General features: G+C 43.9%; 1 protein-coding gene and 1 pseudogene across 1 annotated transcript in view; both read left to right on the plus strand.

Moving 5' to 3' along the window:
* Window positions 1–2,528: 2,528 nt before the first annotated feature.
* LOC109392051 (NADH dehydrogenase [ubiquinone] 1 alpha subcomplex subunit 3 pseudogene) lies at window positions 2,529–2,827 on the plus strand (annotated as a pseudogene).
* Window positions 2,828–7,523: 4,696 nt separating this feature from the next.
* CDHR3 (cadherin related family member 3) overlaps window positions 7,524–23,618 on the plus strand; it is a 71,790-nt gene continuing 55,695 nt past the window's right edge. Inside the window, 2 exon segments of the mRNA XM_019660122.1 lie at window positions 7,524–7,758; window positions 19,601–19,803. Of these exon segments, the coding sequence (XP_019515667.1) occupies window positions 7,713–7,758; window positions 19,601–19,803 (249 nt within the window). The 5' untranslated portion in view covers window positions 7,524–7,712.

Genomic DNA, 23,618 nt, shown 5'->3' on the forward strand with positions numbered 1-23,618 from the left:
CTGCTCAGCTCGGGCTGGACTCGAACCGCTGTTGCTCAGAGCTCAAACTCTTGAGCGAGCTCTTAACCAACTGAGCCACTCGGCCGGCCCCTGGAGATCAGTTTTAATGAGACATACCTATAAATAATTATGATGAAATAATAAAAATGATTTTCGTATGCTATTTGTGAATTTCATTTGTTATTTTAAAATTATGTTTCATGTACAATAAGTTGGTAACCTGACACTAGTCAGCAGGAGTCCTGATTTATAGGCATATCTATCAAATCTATTTGTGCCTATGGTTTTGAAAATACAACATAACAAAACATCTTTGATAATAATACCATCATCTACTCCGTAAATATGGTGGCACTTGACAATACACCATATGAGCTTTACATAACAGAACTCCCTACAAACAAAATAAAAAATCAAATGGTACACTGGGAAAATATTTGCAATGCATATTACAGACATACTAATTTCCTTTGTATATCAAGACATTCTACAAACCAGTAAGAAATATACAAATGACCCAACAGGAAAATGATTGAAGTGAACAGATAATTTACAGAAAACACTAGTGATTATCAAATATTGCAAAAAGATGCTCAACTTCACTCATGAGAAGGGAAATGCAAATTGAAATGAGACACCATTTTTACTTAACAGATTGGCAAAAACTAAAATGTCTAATAACACTGTTGGGAAGTGTTTCAAGGACTCTCCCACACTCTCCCATGTTATCAGTAGGAGTATAAATTGAAACAACCTCTTTGAAGAATATTTTGGCAATATCTATCAAAAAGTTAAATGTACATTTCGTTCCATTCAGCAATTCCATTTTTAGGAATTTAATCTACAGATATACTCTCACAGGTGTGATGTTATTATACTCAAGTATGTTTATTGCAGCATTATTTGAAATATAAAAAATTGGAAACAAAGCAAACATCCATTAAAAAGGGAGTGGATAGATCATATATGGCACATCCACACAACGGACTACTACTGTGCAGTTGTGAAAAATAATGAGGCTGCTCTACGTGCATGGAGATGTTAGAATTTCCAAAATATATTAAGACAAAAAAAAAAAAGAAAACTAGGTAAGTACTGAGTATATAATCGGCTTCCATTTGTACTAAAGCAAAGACTATGTAGATGAGTATATGTTTGCATATGCACAGACTATCTCCAAAGGATCAAAAGACTGACAATAATGATTGCCTCTGAGGAGGGAAACAGCTTCTGGGACATGGAGGGGGGTGAGGGGGGACGGTGAGCAGGAATATTTACCTTTCATTGATTTCTCTCTTGAATACGTGGAATTTTGTATTGCATGCATGTATTATTACATATCCAAAAAACATTCTTTTAAAAAATTGAGCTCCCTCTGGATGTCAGCTGGCAGAATACCATGGGATGAGCCATGCTATTTCATAGCTCTGCACTGTTTATTCCTTCTGCCTGCAATGACCTTTCCCCATCATTTCTCCAGCTCACTCCTGCCCTTGGAAACCTTCTGCAGCAGCCACACTACCAGTCTGAATTTGATGCTCTTCCCCCGTTTCTGTCATGCCTCTACAGCCCCCTGCATGTCTGTAGCATAGCATGTGGCCCACCTGGTTGTAATGGTGGGCTTTTCATTTTGTCTCTGGGCTAGGTTTGAGCTCCTTGATGGGAAAACCATTTCATGTTAGATCTCACAGTGCCCAGCATGGTGCTTGACACATAGGAGGCTTCTATAGGAGTGATGGCTGACTGGATGGATGGAGAGAGATACTTCTAGAGTGTCATTTCCTTGTGGGCAGGGAATTTTGTCTGTTTTATTCTGTGCTATAACCTTAACATGCACAACAAGGCTTGGCACACAGTAGGTATTCAATATTTGTTGAATAGATACATGAATGCCAACTAGACGGAGAAGGGGGAAGAAGTGAGCAACAGGGAGGCCTACAGCTTGGGGCAGGGACTCTAGGAAGGCCAGCAAAGAACATCGGAGAAGGAGCTGGCACCAAAGCCAAGTTAGATATTTCCCTACAAGAATGGTCTGGCAGGGCCGGCTGAGTGGCACATTGGTTAAGAGCTGGCTTAGGACGCCAGAGGGCCCCAGTTCGGATCCCACATATGAGGGCCAGTGACACTGCCTTCTACAGCTAAGATGCTGAACAACAGCTCAACCTGGAGCTGGGCTGCCATGAGTCGCCATGGATGGCGTAGGCTGCAGCCCCTGTGGCAGTGGGTTGCCATGGGCTACCGTGTGTAACCAGCAGCCAGCGTGAGCGGCCAGCAGCTGCAGTGAGCAGCCGTCCAGAAGCCGGCGACTGATGTGCCTCGCCCGGGAAGAGCACAATAATGGTGCCAACTTGGGCCAGTGAAACAATGCCCTCCACAACTAGACTGAAGAACAAAACGACAGCAATTTGTCTGTTCCCCTTCCTCCAATACCCCAGCGCTGTTCCCATCCCCCAAGTCCCCAATAAAAATATTTAAAATAAAAAAAATTAAAAAAGAATGGTCTGGCAGCTGCTGCCTCAGAGACCAAAATGGTGGCAAGATTCACTGCCTTCCTCAAGAATGCCTGGGCCAAGGAGCCAGCGCTGATAGTGTCTTTCACCATGGGGGGGCCTAGATATAATTCTGCCCCTGCTCAGTCCTTACACCAATCACAGCACCATGATCAATCAGGCCACACCCTACAACTACCCAGCACCCTCTGAGACAATGGGAATGGCCGATGTGCCAGCCATCCCAGGACCCCCAACAGCCAAGCTTGGAGTGGACTAATAAACTGTGGGCATCTCTGTTGACAGGGAGGAGACCCTCCCCCTTAGGCTCCCAGTAAAAGTGTGAAAACCAACCCCAGAAAAAAGTTATCTCAAAGAGTTACCATATGACCCAGCAATTACACTCCTAGGTATTTATCCAGTAGAAATAAAAGCAAATGTTTATGCAAAAACTTGTATAGTAATGTTTACAGCAGCATTAGTCATAGTAACTAAAAAGTAGAAAAACCCCAAATGTCCATTGCTGATAAATGGATAAATTAAATGTAGGCTATCCATACAATGGAATAACATTACTCAGCAATAAAAATAAGTGAAATATTCATCCATGATACACCATGGATGAACCATGAAACATTATGCTAAGTGAAAGAAGTCAGTCAAAAAGACCACGTATCGTATGATTCCATTTATATGAAATGTCCAGTATAGAGAAATCTGTAGAGACAGGAAGTAGATTAGTGGTTGCCATGGACTGTGGGAGGGAGTTGGAGGAACATGGGGAGTGACTGGTAAGATGTATGGAGTGATGAAAATGTTCTAAAATTGATTACCGTGATGGTTGCTCAACTCTGTGAATATGCTAAAAAAAATAAAAAACAGAAACAACTCACTGAATTGTATACTTTAAGTGGGTGCATTGTATAGTATGTGAATTACGTCTCAATATAGCGCTTATTAAAGTAAGAATGACCTGGAGTTTCCTGGAAGCGTGAACCGAGCTCAGGCCCATGGTCACCACCATCTTAGGACTCCAGAGCTCTGTCCGCTGGAGTCAGGTGGGGCTGAGCTAAGCCCAGGGATCATGCTTCTTCACACTTCGACTCCTGAAGCCAGGGGCCCTGCCAGTGGGTCCTGAAAGCTGAAGGGTCGCAGAATGTTACCCCAAATAGGACAGTAGGGGTTTAAGACATGACACCCCAGAATATGCTGCTTTGTATATTGATAATTTTGAGCTGAGGGCACCTGAAAAACAGCAAATGCAAGGAGAGGCCGTCTCTGAATTCCTTCATTTGCCTAAAGACAGATTCTCCGAAAAGAACTCAGTTGTCATAAATTCCCTGTCTGAGAACTTCATCAACCAGGGGAGATGTACTGTTAGCACAGACAAGGAGATTATTAGTGTACACACACAGACAAACTTTGTCACAGACTATCACACCTTTCATCTATTCTTTCTTCTAAGGGCTGATTCTTTTTCCTGAAAGTCACTTACTCTCCCCTAAGATTATTTACATCCCTCTCCCCTTTCCCTATGAAGATGGTATTTAAGCATAAATTCTAAGACCCAGGAGTTACTCATTTTCCCCTCAGTCTCTCCTATGTTCACACGAGGTATACATGGTAATAAACTTGTTTGTTTTTCTCTTGTTAATCTGTCTTTTCTTACAGGAGTCTCAGCTAAGAACACAGAAGGGTAGGGGGTAGTTATAGGGCCCTGGCTTCAGGGGAGTCCCTTCCTGGGATCCTCAGGGCTAGTCGGGGCTCCTGGGGTTCCAGAAATGAGGAGGGCTGGAGAACTTCTTTATTTCCTTCCCCACGAGAGCTGAGGGGATCTCACTGGATGGGTGTTTGGGGTGAGGAAGAGAATGGCACAGGGCAAGGGCGTACAAAGTAAATTGATTAATTCCACAATTTTTTGAGCACTAGCTGTGCACCTGGCACAGTGTTACCTGTGAAGCAACTAGGATACAAAGACGTCTAAGAGCCCCTCTGGCCAGGACAAGCTTGCTGAGGCTGGCTGCAAACAGGTGTGTGAGAGAACTGTGGGAGGGCGGTACTAAAGCGGTGTGCCCGCTAGTACAGTGGCCCACAAAGAAGACACAAGACAGGGCTCATCTCCATTCCTACAGGAAGCTTCGTGCCATCAACATGGTTGCAACCTCTGTACCTGTGGGCCTTGCCCTGAGACCTCTCTTCCTAAGGGGGTCCTGCGATGCAGAGATGCTGAAATGGTGGAACCTCGGTACTGTGTCCTGGGGTCTGGGTCCCTGAAGCTCACTGTTTCAGTGCTGTACAAATGGAAACCATGGACAGAGCTTCCCCACAGATATAAAGGTGACCAGGTTTGCTGGCCAGCCCCACAATTCCCATGGACCTGCTAAAGGAGCAGAACATACTTAAACACAGCAATGCCTCTGCTTCTCATCTTGAGTGTATACTGTTTCAAGTACATTATAGATTATGTAAGTGTTTGTAGGCTGAGAACATCTATCCATAGGAAAGTGTATTCCAAGTTCTAAGTCAACAAATACTTAGAATACAACTCCTTTGCTAGTAAGTTAACATTTTCAGTGGCTAGATTTCAGGAAAGTTCCGTTAAACGCTCTAGGGCCTGAACTACTGCTGGGCCAGACACGATGTGGCAGAAGGCTCCCCAGGTCTTTCATGGGAGGCTTGAAGGGGTGCCTGCCCCACAAGCCCCAGCCCTGCCTTTGAGCTACCCATTCATCTCACCTGGCTAAGACCCCAGCAGCACCAGGGTGCCAGAGTCAGGGACAAGGGGTCTCGGGGTCCTGCTCAGCCTCTGTGTGGTTCTGGCCTAGCCGAGGTCTGGGTGCCAGGACCACGTGCTTTCAGAAGGAGATGGGAGCTGACACACGGAAAACAGAACATCATAATGGCAGAAACAACCTCTGCGCTGGAAACAGAAGCTACAACTACAGGAGAAAAATCCCACAACAAATTCCAGACTGCAACTCTTCTGATTCCTGGACCAGGAGGGGATGGACGGGGAGGCTCCCCCTAGTCTACTGAAAACAGGGCACCATGAAGAACGCTGTGCAACCAGGCTGAAATTAAACAGATGTGGATTTCTTTAATTCAAAAGCTTAATTATTCTGACGTTTTCCATAACTTAATCTGAGACATCAGTCCAGCTTTAATTATGCATAATGAAATGGACTATTTACAGTAACTGGTATGACAGGAAAAACTGAGAGGTGAGAATTGGTAACTTGGCAACTGTTTATTCATTTTTTTTTTCAGCCAGTGTTTATTGAGTATCTACTGTGTTTCAGCCTTTGCCGTGGTCCTATAGATGTCGTATCAGGAAAAAAATGGTATCACTAGAGCCCATACTATGGGCCGGTTTCTTTCACTTCATTATCTCATGTACCGCTTGCAATAATACTCCATGGCAGGTATTATGTTCCTGATTTAAAGGAGCAAAACTGAGATTCTGAAAGGTTAGGTAATTTGCCTAAGGCTACACAGCAAAACCTATGCTTTTTGCCATCTAACCTACCTCACACAGAAACCTACAGACTGACATCCTGAATCTTACTTTCTGCTTCATGCAGGAAATGTCACCTTTTCCTAAGAGAAATGTTGCTTGTTATTTTAAGCAGGCTAGAGAGTGATCAAAATTGTCCTTTTGGGAAGTTAACCTGACAGTTTCCTGTAGGATGCATCAGATGCTACTGAGGCCAGGACCTTAGCCAAAATGGTGGCAGCAAGACTGGAAAAAGGCTGCAGGTGGCGCTATGGAGGCTGGAAGGGGCCTGCTAAGGGTTTGTGTGATGGGAGGGGGAGGAAGACAGCTTTGCTGCCCTGGGTTTGGGAAGCACACTGGGCCACTCAGTAGCAGCTTGACCTGGGGCAAGTCAGTCAAGCTCTCTGAGCCTCCCTTTTTTGTGTGCCTTGAAGGGCTATAACCAGCTTATTTAGCAGCCTCAATTCAGAAGCATATAAACTGAAATGGTTTTGTTTGTATTCCAGTCATTATTTTCAATGGCCTCTGTTAAATCTCCCTCCATATCGTGCTTCCTGGTCACTTTCAGTTATTCATGGTCCACCACAGTTTTTACGGCTCTTATCTCAAAGTTGACGCACATCTTATTGCCTGGCCCTTGTTGCTGTCTCTCTCCACTGGCTGTGGCGGCCCCCCGGCTCATGCTGACTAACTGGCCAGTGATGACCAAAGGCTGGTTTGCTGCTGGGGCATGCGCAGTCTTCAGAGCTCCTGTGGGGATCCCCACTGCTCATGTCCCTGACGGGAGGATCTGGCTCAGTGCCCCCTAAGCTCCTCCTGCCACTAACCTTGAGCTGCTGGGCTCTCCTTGCCCAGTGAGCAGTTCTCGAGCGAAAGAAGCAGGACAGCGGGTCCAAATCCGGCTTCCTTCCCTGTGTCCCTGACTATTCTGACTGCGCTACGTCAGGCTGCTCCACTACCAGCCTCCCTTTGCGCTGCCATTGCTCCTTCTGAGTGGAGGCCGGACTCCAGCCCAGCCGTGTTTCACTCACCAGGCCCTGTAGCCTGGCATGAGGCTGCCTGGGACATTAAAACACCATACAGGACAGCATCTGCCTCTGAGGGATCAGCCACATCACTCCCCAGTGGGCAGCAACCTCACTCCTGCGATAAGCTTCCTCCACAGACTTCTTTGAGGGCTAGAGTAGTGGTAGTGATGGATGGAGTCAAAAGTCTAGCACCACCTTGAGGAGGGATCTGGTCCCAAATGAAAGTCTGACTCATCAATTCAATTATCAGAAAACTTCCCACTTCCCCACCCCTGCTTCTAAGAAAGACAAAATGCCTGGTTACAGGGTTACTGAGATCATCATGAATGACTATGCTTATGTCTAGCTTTTCCTATCATCTCAGTCTCTCTGGTCTTTTTTGCTCTCTGACTTCTCTTTTGGGACTCTCTGTTTACACCATAGGTGTGGAATTTTAGGATGGACTCTGAGCTGACCAGGGTTTGTTGGTTGTTGGCCTCTAGGGTATCATGCAGTCACAGAAGCAGATGATAATCAAAGAACAAACAGTCCTGTGGTGTTTAGAGTCTCCCTTAGTTACCACCAAGCCTCTGTTTGATTTCTTGCATGGCAACAAAACAAGGAGGGGAAGATGAATGGCCTCTGGAATACACTTCGGGTAAAAGGTAGAATTCAGCTCCTGGGTAATTTGCTGGAAGTGTGCACAGAAGTCAACTATCAAATATGCAGGAAGCAGTCCTTCTCCTGATCCTCCTGGGTGCCATGTCAGGTAGGAACTCCATTTTGCCACTTTGCTTGCCTGACTCAGTTTACATGATATCATTGTTTGATAAAGTCCCCAAAGAGGAAATTGCCTCTGGGAGGCCTTGATCAACTGTGGGCTTATCTGCATTGATGAATAAGATGATGTAGCAACATCTTAACAGAGGTGGCTAAAGAAGCCACAAGCTAGTCTATGTTTGTATAGACTTCACTTTCCCTCTTGTGTTAAGTGGCCTGAGCTGGAAGTCCTTCCAAGATTCAAAGTTGTGAAAATAGTTTTCATAGCAGTTTTGTGCTGTGGGGGAGGAAATTTTTTTTCTCTACCCTTCTAGGTCCTTTTGACTGGTCTATTAATTAAATTGACATAAAACAGATTAATAGTAGAAAAGCAAATTTAATTATGTACATGGGGTGTGGAGGGGGTATAAGAATATGAGACCTGCAGGTAGCCAGGCAATTGAGCCTCGTAATTGAGGGGACACAGAGAGGACTCTGATCTCCAGGCCCTTCTCAGCTCCTCCAAGCCCACTATCCTTCACCCATATTTTTTGTAGTTATCTTTGGTGGTAGCTTTCTTCTCAGACCAGGCCATCTATCTAAATTCTTATAGGCAGTTAAGGGGGAGGTAAAACAAACAAACAAACAAACAAACAAACAAACAAAAGAAAAACGTAAGAAACTATTCCTGAATCTTTTGGGCCTCAATTGTCTTCAGCTCAAAATGGTCCGCATGCCAAAGTGGCACATTCTGGGGAGACTTGTATTAAACGCCTTCTGTTTGTATGTCAATTCAGTCTTTGTGGCAAGTCTGACCTTTCTCTGGAGTCTTTTGGAGGCAAGTTGAGGTTGGCAAATCATCCTGTGGAAAAATCGAGGCACTGAGGGTGTATTGTCTTAGTCTTGAGCAGAGAAAACGTGTTCTGATGGAAGAGCCAAAGATTCAGCCTAGCTCTTCTTGTGCTTGCTCTTCCTTACTCAAGAGCTTCAAGAATCTTGGGTGATCTTTTTAATGTTGCCAGGTTGGATTATTGAAATTGAAATTTTTTTAAATTAAATTTTATTTTTAAATAGGTAGTATATGAATAATATATGGAATTCAATCACACTAAATTTGCAGATTAATTTAGAGATAATTTACATTTTTGATGAGTTATACTTTAGTAAAACACTTAGAGAAGTGTCTGGTACATAGTAAATGTTAGTCATTATTATGTATGACATTGAATCTTTCTGTCCAAGAACAGGATTCTAGATACTTATTCAAGTCTTCATTTGTTTTCCTCAGGAGTATTTTAAGATTTCCTTCATATAGATCTTGTACGTTCTGATTATGTTTAGTTCTAATACTTTCTTTTACTTTTACTTTTTTTTGCATTTGTAAATGAATCTTTCTTTCCGTTATATCTTTTAATTGATATTATAATGTGTAGAAGTGTATTAATGAATTAGTGTATTATTTGTAATGGATTTTCAGTTGATTCTCATGCATTTTCCAGGTTTGAAAATAATAAATATTTGTACTTTTCCTCACCTATTTTTCTATCTCCTATTTCTTTCTATTATCTAATTACTGTGCCTGTACCTTCAGGCTTTTGTTAAACAATGAAAAGAATGTATATTTTTGGGCCGGCCGAGTGGCACGATGGTTAAGAACTGGCTTGGGATGCCAGAGGCCCCGGTTCGGATCCCACATATGAGGGCCAGTGACACTGCCCTCTACAGCTAAGATGCTGAACAACGGCTCAACCTGGAGCTGGGCTGCCGTGAGTCGCCGGCAACGGCGTAGGCTGCAGCCCCTGTGGCAGTGAGTTGCCATGGGCTACCCCATGTGTGGCCAGCAGCCAGCGTGAGCGGCCAGCAGCTGCAGTGAGCGGCCATCCAGAAGCCGGCGACTGATGTGCCTCACCCGGGAAGAGCGCAATGATGGTGCCAACTTGGGCCAGTGAAGCAACATCCTCCACAACTAGACTGAAGAACAAAAAGGACAGCATCTTGTCTGTTCCCTTTCCCCCAATTCCCCAGTGCTGTTCCCATCCCCCCAATTCTCCAATAAAAATCTTAAAAAAAAAAAAGAATGTATATTTTTATCTTGTTCCCCACTAAGCATGATGCCAGCTTTTGGAGTGAAGTATTCTATATGTTCTAAATAAAAATAGCTTTTATTTTTACTTAGGATATGTATTTCTAAATCAAGGTGGGTTTTTAAATCAAATGCTTTTCTGACATCTATGGATATAACCATTTCATTTCCCCCTTGATCTGCTAATATGATAAATAAATAACTGGGTTTCCTAATACTGAACACTCATTAATCTTAAGTTTTTAAACTCAGCAGAGGGAAGGAGGAAGCTGGACCTTGAGCAGCTCGGACTCTCAAATGAAATAAACATTTGAGGTTTTCCCAGAAACACAGGCTTTTAGGACCACAATCATTTAACAGGTGACATTTATTGTTACTGGGGGAAGAGTAAGGTTAGAAAGAACCCAGTATCTCATACTGAACAGTATCATCTAGAACTTTATCATCAAATGTGTGAAAGGAACTGATCACAAAGGTTTGCAAGAAATACTTGAGATTTCCTATAAAAGCCACATTCAACTCTCTTCCTCTCTAAAAACTGTGCACTGTACCGGGCTTTTGCTCCTAGTCGAATCCTATTTTTTTTTTTGGAAGGTCTGCTGTGATGTAAACTGTTTCTCTCTCACCTTTTCTGTGAGTCCAAGAACCTGACCCTTGCCATCACTCTATAACATCAGGCTCACAGAGGATTCGGCAAGGGAGACGGTCACATCAGTACCTGCCTTCAGGATATTAGAAGCAGGCATCACCATAATCAATGTCAACCAATGTAACAAGCTCCGGAATCCTCTTTCTTCTCACTTGGTCTAACTCCTTTGCATCTTCCACAGCCCAGCTCAAGCCCTACCGTCCCCATGGAGTCCTCCCAGATTACCCCAGCTCTTGGCAGGCGCTCTTCCTGCTACAGCCTGAAGCTCCCCTTGCCTGTTCATGGAATGCCTGCCAAGGGTTTAGTACAGTGCCTGACGGAATAAGTGCTCAATGAAAGTTACCATAAAAGTGATCAAAAAGTGCTCATGAGTTATCATACTATAATTCATCTGGTATGTGTCTGTCCTGTCTCCTCAACTGGAATGTCAGCCCTGAAATAACAGGTTTCACATCTCTTATTGCTCTGTGGTCCCCAAGTGCCACATTCATTTGGGGTATCCAATAAATGTTTTAGTTGATCATTATCCCTTTTGGGGTCCATTTTATTTTCACATTTACTAATACCCCCTAAATGTAAAAATGTAGATCTTCTTCCTGCTTAATATTGTCATGTAAATTAGTTTCTGTCCTTTCCACCTCCTATTAAGATGAGAGAAATGAAAGTTTCTCTTTGAGATGTTAGTGACCCATTCCAACAACAGCTTACAAAGAAAAGCCCCATAAGAACCTAAACTGGACAAAACTCCCCACTGGACCTGTGGAAAAGAGTTGAGACAAAACAATCTTCTGGCTCCATCAGTACCAAAGGGCCATGTGCCATTCCTGGAAGTTGGAGGACTTAGCAAAGGCCCCTTTGTATGTTTAAATCCACTATACACTAAAGTTGTCTACATTTTCAGAAAGCCTCCAGGGAACTAGCTTTTGTATTACTCTAATGAAAATGAAAAATGCCAGTGTTTAATGAAAGAAGGGGTCCATGGTAACTGGAAGATCTGCATGAATATGAAAGAGTTACCAGGCCCATTGACCCGAGTTTTGTTCACCCAGCACCAGGCACGAGGCTATCTCAAGTCCCTCTAGGAAAACCCTCCCCAATCCACCCTACCCCACCCCAAAACTTGCCATGTGGGCCTGGTCCTCTGCTGGGCAGTGTCAGGCAATGAGAAAGAGGCCCAAGACTCAGTGTCTTGTGCTTCTTGAGGACTAGGTGCAACCCCTTCTTAATTCTGTAATCATTTGAAAAGGCAGGAAAACGCAGTTCATTTCCAGAAAGTCTTTCTGTCACTGGTTAATCCTATATACTGGGTCCAAAGAACATTGCAAAAGGTTTCCACTTTTTCTATCACGTCCCTTTCCTGTTCAGAGCCAACTCAGAAGAGCAGAAGGCCATCCCTCCTCTCACTCTCCCCACTCCCTCTGTCTTGCCCAGGACAGCCTGGTTGTCCCCCTCTCACCTCCAGCTCAAGCACTTGGTCAGTGGAATCCATTTGCTTTTCTACCTTGAGGAGTTGGGAGAGGTCTAACTCTTGCTAATTATGACCTACGGTAATTTACAGAGTCACTAGCAGAGTCACCATCTTTTCTTCTGTGTTCCACAAAGGGCTCCCATTTATTAGCCTTGCCTGGAATGGACCAGCCCCCCAAAAGGGGTGGGTGAGCATCACATCAAGGAAGGTATCCATTGTAGAAACTAAAGACATAGGAAGACGTTGCATATACTGAAACAACAACATGCTGTAATGTTTTAGAGTTTATCGAGCACATGCATTTTCTTATCTGGTACCTGTGTTGTGAGGGTGAATTCCAGTAGGCCTGGAATTAGCCTGAATTGCTTTGCTAACGTCCCTGCACAGAGCTGACCCCTGGTCAAGGCACGAAGCATACTGATTAACAGCGCTGCTTAGTAACCATGGGTCCTGGGAATTTGAGGATGGTTTGTACAGGCTTGTAACTGTCGTTGATTGATAACAGTGAAGTTAATGATTTACACCTGATCTGGGTGAGACCCTTTGAAGGCTCTGCTGTGAAGGCTGGTTTCCTAACAAGATGCACATACATGACCAACACAATAGAAAACTTTTCAGCAGAGAGTCTATTTTGGGTTCCCTGGTTCCAAGGTATTTGTAGATAATGTTGGTGGCTCCTGACCTAAGCAAGTGCATTTTGTCATGGCCCTTAAAGAAAAGAGGACAACGGGAGTGGTGCCTGGCCTCTCCAGTCCTCATCTGTGAGGCGACCTTCAGCCGTGATGCATACCCTCACTTTAATGTTGTTGCTATACTGCCTTCTTCTTCTGTAATAAACTATAGATTTGGAAACATTCTCATTGGGGTCCTGTGAGTCTTCTTTGGCTATTGAACCCTGTTTAGTGGTCACTGTTGGTGTAGCATCACAGCTCTGAGAGACAGAGTTGACAAAGGGTCCCAGAGAAGTGAAGGGAGCAGGCCAAGATCTCACAGTCAAGTAGAGGCAAGTTGAAACAAGTTGCTCTTTTCAGGCTCCCCTCTGATTTCTTTCACTACCCTTTTGATTAGTAGCTAGAGAGAATAAAGAGGCACTTATTGAGTGTCCGTCTCAGGTGAAAACTGCCCTATGTGCTGAAAACAGAGCTATAAGTGAGAGCAGCTGCATCCTGGAGGAAGCGATGGCATTAGCCCTCATCCCTGAACCACGTCATTGCCTTCAGTGTCTGAGGCCCCAGGTAGGTAGCTTACCCCCCATCACTGAGGCTGTGGAGGCCTTAGTTACTCTAACACATGCTCCAGGAGGAGGCCTCATTGGTCCATTTCTGGCAAGGCAGTGATTTTGCCCATTTTGAAACAAGTGAGGACAGCATCAACCCAGATCTCAGCCACAAGTGACATGTTTCAGTGGGCTCAGTGACTGACAATAAATCTTTGGCAGGCTTTTTCTTTTTCAAAGTGTACACTTGAAGCAATTTTAATTTGATTCTTAATTTAAATGTATGTGTAAGTCAGTTTCCATTAAAGCCTCTTTCTTGTTCTCTGGCATTCAGACCACCAAGGAAAGTTTGGATGACCAGCCCGGAAGGCATGTGCAAGGTGTCTTGGGGAGAGCCGCCAGTCCATGGCTGCTAACCTCTCCCCTGCCACTGATTAGCTGGGTGCCTTTGGACACATCCTTTAAACTTGTTTGCATAATGAATAGGTTGAACATGTTGTAAATTTTTCATCTTATTAATGCTCTATTTTTAAGGTGTGGACCCTCGCCACTAATTATTACTATTGCAATTATTACTGCTGCTACTACTTTTTTAAAAATAACAAGGAAGCTAGAGGAGCTGAGTGTTGAACTAAGTAAGAGTCGAGAGATCCCAGCTGACCTACCTTTCTTATCAGTTTCCCCAGAGTGTCTACTGCAAGGTTTTTAGAATTCAATTCCATGACCCTGGCATGCATGACCTTGCCCTGGGAAGGAAGGCCACCAGATGAAGGGCAGGACTTCTCCAGCAAGAATCCCAGCAGGAAGGGCATGTCCAAGGACACAGTCTGGCTTTATCTGTCCATGGAACAGGCAGTTCCCAGCACAAATTGCTTGAGGGGCACTGGATAGATCCACTTCTCCCTCCAAAATACCTCCCTCACTGCCATGGGAATAAGACTATTCAGGGAGGACTATGAAAAGCTCTGCTAACATAAGGAGAAATCATGGAGCGGTGCAGAGTCCTGTTCTTGGATTAGAGTCCAGCCTTGGATTAGAAGGCTGGTTCTTCATGAAATTCGTCTCTTAAACCCAGGGCTTATCGAAGTTATAATTAACGCAATTCCCAGCAAAGCAATCTGTCAGCTGGGGATATTTGCACCTGACCTGGGTGAGACCCTTTGAGGGCTGTGCTGTGGAGGCTGGTTACCTAACAAGATGCACCTACCTGACAAACAAAATAGAAAAATTTCCAGCAGAGACTCTATTTCCGGTTCCCTGGTTCCAAGGTATTTGTTGAAAACGTTGGTGGCTCCTGACCTGAGAAGCACATCTTTTCTAGCTTCCCCGGTTCTCTAAAGGAGACACCAAGGTTGGTGGCTGCAGTAACCTGCCTGTTCAGAGTGAGGCTGTGGAAAGCCCTGAGTGGGGCTTCGCAAGCCTCTCCCCTCCGAGCCCACATCAATCTAATATTCCAGCATAATTCCTTATGTTGCTTTCCAAACAGCCTCTTCCAGATCACCCAAATCTAACATCTGGGTTGAGGGGCCAATTTCTTATCAAACCCCAGCACCATGTTGGTCCAGTTTATGAGTGTGTAACCTCAGGTGTGTGAAATGGCTGCAGCAATACCTATATTGTGTTTAGAGTGGATGAAATCAGGCAGTAAAGTAGCTAGCACAATGCCTGATGAGTAGGTGCTTAGTAAATACAAGTGGTATTTAAGATAAATACCACTTGTATTTATAACAGGTAAATAAGACATACCTGTTTTAGTCTATTATTTGGGCTGGGCACTACCTTACCCCAGACTATTCTTGAGAAAAAGCTAGTGAGTCTTATCTTTGCCTAAATATGAGCAGAAGCTTCCTTCCTCTTTGGCTGGAGAGGGACAAGACCCTGGGGTAGGTGGGAGGGGTCAAAAGAAGGTGGGGGGGGTCCTTCGAGACAAATTGCCAACTTTCATTTTGCTTATGACTGTCCTTGTCCTGTTGACCAGTGAGGAAACACACTTGCAAACAGCTCAGGGGTCCCTGGTGACTTTCGTTTGTAGGAAAAGAGGGCATGAGGGAATTAATACCTAAAAACTCCAATCTACCAAAGCAATTGATTATTTTGCTCATTTTGAAAAAACTATTTTTGGGAACTTTTTGCCTCTAAATACTCCAGGTATACTGTTTTGTTCTTGTTTTGTATCACAAGAATGCTATAATACTAAAGTCAATTTTAATAGATTAAAAAAATCTATTTGTATTCACATCACCCTAAACCGCAACTGTTCTGATATTTCTGAGTCCTTGCACAGTCCTTTCCTTAAAACCGGATAATTCTGTGAGCAAAAACAACTTAGGCATAATAAATTCATCTAATCTAAATAAGATGATTTTAGATTTAGGAAAGATTGTATCAATGAATGTATTTGTATTTCAATTTTTCCTACATTTCAATTATTCCTCTGCATTCCCTCCTCCAAATTTGAAATAAAATCATTCTCTTACAAAAGCCAACATTTTTCCATGTCTTGGGTCTAGAAATTTTACACCTTTCAATAGGACAGATCCTTCTACTGTCACCCTGTACTTCCTCCCATTACAAGTGGTTTGTCTCCAGTGTTTATGGCGGCCAAGATTAGAGTCTGACTGAGAAGTAGCACCTTGCTGTACATTTTGGCTTTGTTACTTACTACAGTAGTCTCCCTTTATCCATGGTTTTGCTTTCTGCAGTTTCCATTACCCATAGTCAACTGTGGCCTGAAAATATTAAATGGAAAATCCCAGAAATCAACAATTCATACATTTTAAATTGTGCATCGTTCTGAATAGTGTGGTAAAATTTCGTGTTACCTGTCATCATTCTGCTCTGTCCTGCCGGGACGTGAATCATCCCTTTGTCCAGCATCTGTACCGGTAGATGCTCCCCCACCTGTTAGTCACTTAGGAGCCATCTCTCAAGGTATCACAGTGCTTGTGGTCAAGGGACCCTTATTTTACTTAATAGTGGCCCCGAAATACAAGAGTAGTGATGCCGGCAATTCAGATATGCCAAAGAGAAGCCATAAAGTACTTCCTTTAAGTGAAAAGGTTAAGGGCAGTACTGATGGAGAAACCACATTCACATAACTTTTATTATAGTATATTGTTATAATTGTTCTATTTTATCATTATTGTCGGTAATCTGTTACTGTGCCTAATTTATAAATTAAACTTTATCATAGGTATGTATGTATGTATAGGGAAAAATATAATTTATATAGGGTTCAATGCTCTCTGCAGTTTCAGGCATCCATTGGGGGTCTTGGAACATATCCCTGAGGATAAGGGGGGACACCTGTATTTACGTGTATCCTTTAGCTCAGTTTCTTCATCTGTAATATAATGATATTAATATTGGGTTGTTGGAAAACTCATGATGTATTTTGTCTATGTTTTTCAAAGGTCATTTATTTATATAAAGAACAAAGATCAATCAATGATATATGGCCTGTTTTGTTCGATAACCTTTTGCCATCTTCAGTGAGCTTCATAATTCCTCGTTCATAGAAGGACCTGTCTTTATTTGTGAAAAACTGAACAAGGTGCTGATTTACAGCCTCATCTGAAATGAATGTTATACCATGCAAAGAGTTTTGAAGAGAGCAAAACAAGTGGAAGTCTGACGGCACAAGGTCAGGCGAGTATGGTGGGTGTGGCAACATATCCCATCCAAACTCCAATAATTTTTTATGATCAAACTTGTGTGTGCTCTCACATTGTTGTGATGGAACACAACTCCTTTACAATTAACAAGCTCTGGACGTTTCTGGATGATGGATTCATTCAAACTGTCCAATTGCCAACAGTACACATTCGAATTGATTGTTTGATTCCTTGGTAGGAGCTTGAAAAACATGATACCTTTAAAATCCCACCACACTGAGAGCATAACCTTCCTCTGATGAATGTCTGCTTTCAATATTGTTTGAGGCAAATCATCACATCGGGACCAAGACTGTTTGCGAACCATATTGTTGTAAACAATCCACTTCTCATCACCAGTTATCAGTCGCTTCAAAAAAGGATTGTTTTCCTCACGTCTAATGAGCATATTGCAGATGTTTATATGTGCTGTCAAATGAACTTCTTTGAATTCATGTGGAACCCAAATATCGAGCTTCCTTACATATCCCAGCTTCTTCAGGTGGTCGTGAACACTTGAATAATAGATGTTCAATGTTTCTGCAATCTGTCGTGTCATGTAACGTGGGTTTGACTCGATCAATGCCTTTATTTTGTTGCTATCAACCTTGGTGAGCCTCCCTGACCAAGGAGCGTCATTGAGATCAAAATCACCATCACAGAATTTTGTGAACCATTGTTGGCACTGACGTTCTTGTAGAGCATTGTCACCATAAACTTTATGCAACTTTTCACAAGCTTGATGCACGTTCTTCCCTTAATGGAAGTAAAACAGTAAAATATGGCAAAAATGCACAGCTTGGTCTTCCATCTTCAACTTGCTGTAAAATCTCCAAAACTCAACCAAATTGCTCAAATTGTTTTTAGAGTGAAGCTAGAACTGTCAGCTGTCAAGTGACAGAGAAATAACATAGATGTGAATGACTCTAATACTTCCAAAAATGAACTAGTGCCATCTGTTGCAAACATGTGTCATGACTTTTCGGACAACCCAATACCTATCTGAGAGGACTATTCTGAGGAGTAAATGAGAGAAAGAATTTTACATTATGCCTTTATTTGGAACACTGGGTAAAATGGTAGTTGTATTAGTTTCCTAGTGTTGTCATAACAAATTAGCACAAACTGGATGGCTTAAAATAACAGAAATGTTTTCTCTCACAATTTAGGAGATAAAAATTAAGGTTTTGGCAGGGTTGGTTCCTTCTAGAAGCTTTGAAGGAGAATCTGTTCCATGCCTACCTCCCAGCTTTTGGTGGTTGCTTGCCATTCCTGAGCTTGTAGCTGTACCACTTCAATTTCTGCCTCTGTCATGACAGACTTCCTCCTTGTGTGTGTGTGTCTGTGTCATGTCCTCATAGGGAAAATAGTTGTTGCATTTAGTGTCCACCCTGATCCAGGATGACCTCCTCTTAAGTAATTACATCTGCAAAGACTCTATTTCCGAGTAATGTACATCCTGAGATTCTGAGACAAATGAATTGATGGGGGGGGCGGGAAGGGGGACACTTTTCAACCTCCTACAGTAACCATCATTATGGAAACAATAAAGAACGTGACCTGTTGCTCTCTTTTGTACTGGTGAAGCCGTGCAGATTGTCATGGAGACCTCAGAATGTCCCAAAGCTTTCCTGGAAGAAACACATTTTCTCTTAAATTGTAGAATTCCCTGTCTGCAATTCAGCCCAAGACAGTTCACTTCCCTGAATATTTCCTTCTCTGTGAAACAAGAGTTAATCTATCACCCAAGAAGTACTGATTGACTCTCTACATGACACCTATAGCACCCAATGATAACAAATAATTGTCCTTGAGGTTTCTTATGGATGTGGGAAGATCTACCATGATTTTGCAGAATTCCAGTCATGCACACTCAATTCTCAGATGACCTCATGAATCAAACACTGCACAGAGAATGAAAATAAACTGTTGGACTGTCTGAGTGGTGCGTTGGTTAAGAGCTGGCTTGGGACGCCAGAGGGCCCCAGTTCGGATCCCACATATGAGGGCCAGTGACACCGCCCTCTACAGCTAAGATGCTGAACAACAGCTCAACCTGGAGCTGGGCTGCCATGAGTCGCCGGCGACGGTGTTGGCTGCAGCCCCTGCTGCAGTGGGTTGCCATGGGCTACCACGTGTAGCCAGCAGCCGCAGTGAGCGGCCATCCAGAAGCCGGCGACTGATCTGCCTCACCCGGGAAGAGCGCAATGATGGTGCCAACTTGGGCCAGTGAAGCAACGTCCTCCACAACTAGACTGAAGAACAAAACGACAGCAACTTGTCTGTTCCCCTTCCCCCAATTCCCCAGCACTGTTCCTCTCGCCCAATTCCCCAATAAAAACCTTCAAAAAAAAAAAAGAAAAGAAAAGAAACTGTTGATTAAAATAGACTCTGAGCCCCTTGTAAGAGAGACAGCATCATGGCTAGATGAGGTCCTTCAAGTGGGTGTCTATCTGCTAAGGTGTCATGCTTCTCTTTCCCTGGCTCTTCACAAAGACTGCGAGAAAAGAGAAGGGAAGCAGGGACACAAGAGTAGCGCAGCAGCTGTATTTATGGAATGACAGAAGCAGATTTCATGGTTTGGTGGTGGTTATTTTTTTGGCTCCAAGAAGATCTCACATTCCCATTTCCAGCTCTTGGCAAGAGAATTTGTTCTTGGGGAGTGACCAGGTTCCATCGTTGCTCTGAGCTACAAGTTGAAGCCACAGAACAAGCTGTTAAGTCCCTGTTCCCAGTACAAGGCTTTGTGTTCATGTCATTTTGCATCCTTTTTAAATCCACAGAGGCAGAGGCGCTACACCTAATCCATTTACCTGCTACAAGCAATGTGGCAGAGAATTCTCCACCTGAGACTTCAGTGCACAAGTTTTCTGTGAATTTATCAACATCACTGTCACCTGTGATCCCAGGGTTTCCTATGATAATCAACTCAAGTCCCCTCACCGAAGCCTTCAGGGTGAACTGGCTCTCAGGAACCGACTTTGAGGTAAGTTCCATCTTGCTCCCAATGGAAGCTGTCTGCAAAGAGGGTCCTGAAGGTGAGGGGTGGTGCGATTCTAGATCAGTGGTCATTTCCTCCTCTTTCCCTGGCTTAATCTCCCTTCTTGGAAGATCCAGAAGTCCTGTTTGGGGCATCCTAGAGCCTTCTGTGCTAGAGGCCCCTCTAGACTTTGAACTTTTTTCTCCACTTAATCCAGTCCAATTGAACATTATGCTCAATTTGTCACAAATACAAGGCTTGTGTCTTATGCCAGCCACCCTCACATGATATCAGGTGTCCGGTGTGCTGGTAGCAACTAAATCTTTGGGTGGGATAGTCTGAGTATTGATCTCCTTAAAATCTGGGCCCTGAACTTATGTCTGGTGATTCTGCTTTTCTGCGATTCTGTGATTTTTCTCAGAAGGCAATCTACAAGGAGACTTGTTTAATATGCAAGAACAATCCCTTAGTAAAAATATAAGCCTAAATATCCTCCCCTACTGTGTGAATGTTTCCTCTTAGGTAATTCAGACCCAATCATTGACATTTGAGAGCCATGGCACCACTGCTCTGTTTTCCAGTTTGTCATTTGAGACTTTCCAAAGTTGTCACTCCTTAGGCAGAACAAATCTGCTCACTGCATATTTTCTACTGCTAATCTCACAGGCCTTCTAAGGATGTCTTTAGGGTTCTGGTGTCTGGACCTACTTATACTTCAGTGTCCCCCACCCCCACCCTTTCCTCAGCTGGCAGAGGAACCTCCTACTGTTATCATCAGCCCTGCACCTGACCCTGCCTGCCTTTGCCATGGGGTTCAGGTGGGACCCGGTGGGTTCAGCCTGCTTGGTCTAGGCACAGTTGCCTCCCTGAGGTACAAACTAAATGTTCTTGAACCCAGCTGATCATTAGAGTCACTGTGGAGTTCACGAGTTGAGGGCCAGTGCCTGGGCATCTGGTATTCTCAGTCCCCCAGGGGTAGGCCCTTGGGTACATAAGGAGCACACAGTCAGGCAATCTTTGCATCAGCACCCAGTCTACATTCCCAGGCCCCAGATGCTGTTTCTGTGACTTACCTGCCCTATCTACCTGCTGTCTTGACATCTGGCTCTTCTTTAACAGCTATTGCTCATCTGTTCCTAAAAGCCTTGTCAATTGCTTGCGCTTAGAGAGCACGTAATATATGCCAGACACTGTTGAACGTGCTTTACGTGTGTTTATTCTTGATTTTTATTTGCATTATTTTATTTGTATTAGTACCTCTTTTTACAGATGGGGAAAATGAGCAAAATTTAACAGAGAGGTTAAATAACTTGTTCTGGGTTGCACACGTTATTAGGGAGCTGAGCTGAAACTGGAACCCAGGCAGTCTGACTTCCAAGCTCTCATCATGTTTTTAAAATGGCTTTATTGAGATGTAAATTCACATAACATATAATTCACCCATTTAAAGTGTACAGTTCAGTGGTTTTTACTATATTCAGAGACCATCACCACAATCTAACTTTAGAACATTTTTATCACTCCAAAATGAAACCCCAAATCCATTGGCAGTCACTCCTCTGCCCCTATCAATCCCCCAGTCCCTGACAACCACTAATCTACTTTCTGTCTTAATGGATTTGCCTATTCTGGACACTTCATATGAATGGAATCATATCGAATGTGGTTGTTAAAAACTGGCTTCTTTCCTGTAAGCATAAAATCACCCACTTTGCAGCATGTGTCAGCACTTTATTCCTTTTTACGGATGAATATTATTCCATTATATGGATATACCACATTTTGTCTGCAGCCATCAGTTGACAGGTATTTGGTTGTTTCCACTTGAGAGCTCTTATTCTCAGCCTCTATGGTCTACCGCCTTTAATGATAATGGTGATCAACTTTGCAGAGGTTCCAAAGCACATTCACAGCCTGATCTCTTGATGGTTCCTACTAACACTGATATTATCACTATTTAAATTTCGTTACTTCTATTTTAGAAATAAGATAATAAAAAGACAGCAAGTCTCATTGGTTTGCCCAAGATCACATAGCCATGAAGGATGAAATAAGAACTTAACCTGGGTCTTCTGACTCCCAGTCTCGGGCTGTTTCCCCTGCATGGACATGCACACCTGTTGCTGTTTAGATGAGCCCCCAAGTCCTCTATGGGCATGGCCTTCCCACACGCCATGGGACTTAAGCAGAGCTCTCTGTCAAGAAAGAATCCCAGCCTGTCCTCTAGAAATGGCAAATGTCTTAGGCTGATCGAGGCTCAAGTGCTCACCACATTGTCCCAGTCCCAGTGCCCTCCTGTCACCACAGCCCGCAGTTGCCCAGGACCCTGTGATGGTACTTGGATGGGCCACAGGTTCACAAGTCCTGAAGCTCTTCTTAAGAATTGGTTGTTTTCCCCAGAAACTACCTAATATCATCAAACATCCCTCTTGAGGAAGATTCTACTCTCCAACCCAAACTGTTCAAAAGAGACACTCCTGCCGCCCAAAGATTTCAGTGCCCTCTCTGTGGAAGAGCCTGGCACCTCCTTGGGCAGCCTTGATACTCCGCGGAATGACGAGTCTGGTGAGAAGGCTTTAGGTCTCTGGCCCAGAGGTCTGCTCAGTGTTGGCCTCGGGACTCCATCGTGCAGGGCTTTCTGAGGGCGGCCTTTAAACCATGCCAGAGGCCAGGACTCTTGGCTTTCAGACACAGCTGCTGAGACTTCTGGTGGTGTTTGGGTGAGAGGGGAAGGAAAGGAATAATGATGATGATGATGATGATAACTGACGCTTATGAAGCATTTACCATATGCTGGGAATTCCCCTGAACATTTTGTAAATTCTTTTATTTAATCCTCATAACAGCACTATGAAGTGGTGTACTATTATTATTTGCATGTTAAAGGTGGGGAAGCTGAGGCATAGAGAAGTCGAGCAACTTGCCCAAGTTCACATCGCTGATTGGCGGCAGACTTGAGATTTGAGCTCGGGCAGGCTGGCCCAAGAACCCTTGCTCAGAGTCCCCACATTGCACTCGCTCATTATTGCCCAGCCAGAGAGATGCCAGAGCCTCATTGGCCCGTGTGGCTAATCATTGGTCAAGGGATTTTCTCCCGGAGCAGCACCAAGAAGGGTATAGCTCTGAGAAGCCAGGGAGACGTGATGGCAGGCTTGGCAGCCACAAAGACTGGAGCTCTGAGGTGACGTGGTGGCCATGCCTGCCCCTCTTCCGTTTGCGCCTCTCTGAGCTTCACTTCTCTCTGTCCCATCTGCTGTCATGAGCACTGGGGTTCTGTAAATGTGCTCAGCCTTGTCCAGAAAGACCTCAAACTTGACATGCCTAAAACCAAACTTACTGCCTTTCACCAAAACTGCCACCACATGGCCTGCAGCCAAATCAAGGACCTCCCACTCCCCACTGGGGCCTTGGAGTTCCCTCCCCTCCCGTTCCAGTCTCCTTATGTGTGAAATGAGGAGAAGTTCTTCCAACCTATGGTGATTGTGATGATGAGGTAAAGTACTCCACAAAATGGCTTGGCGAGAGCCAGGTACACAAACATTTAGTAAATGCTGGTAACAACAACAAAAACAACGTTTCCCTTTGTGTTGATAGCAACCCAGTTCCTTTGGTTCCAAGATATAACATGGTTGGGACTGTTCTATTTCCTTCCTCTGGGGTGTTACAGCTAGTTCCTGAGGTGGGGGGAGCTGTCAATAGGTAACACTGTGATAAAAGACCTGGCCAAGCTTGCGGTTCAGAAGAGGGCTGCAGGCTCAGCAGGAAGCTAAAGTATAAACCAGGAAAGACAGTGGTCTATCCTGACAGAGGGGGCTGCTCTG

This window comes from Hipposideros armiger, unplaced genomic scaffold (genome assembly GCF_001890085.2).
Source record: "Hipposideros armiger isolate ML-2016 unplaced genomic scaffold, ASM189008v1 scaffold_312, whole genome shotgun sequence".
In the NCBI taxonomy this organism is placed as follows: Eukaryota; Metazoa; Chordata; class Mammalia; order Chiroptera; family Hipposideridae; genus Hipposideros; species Hipposideros armiger.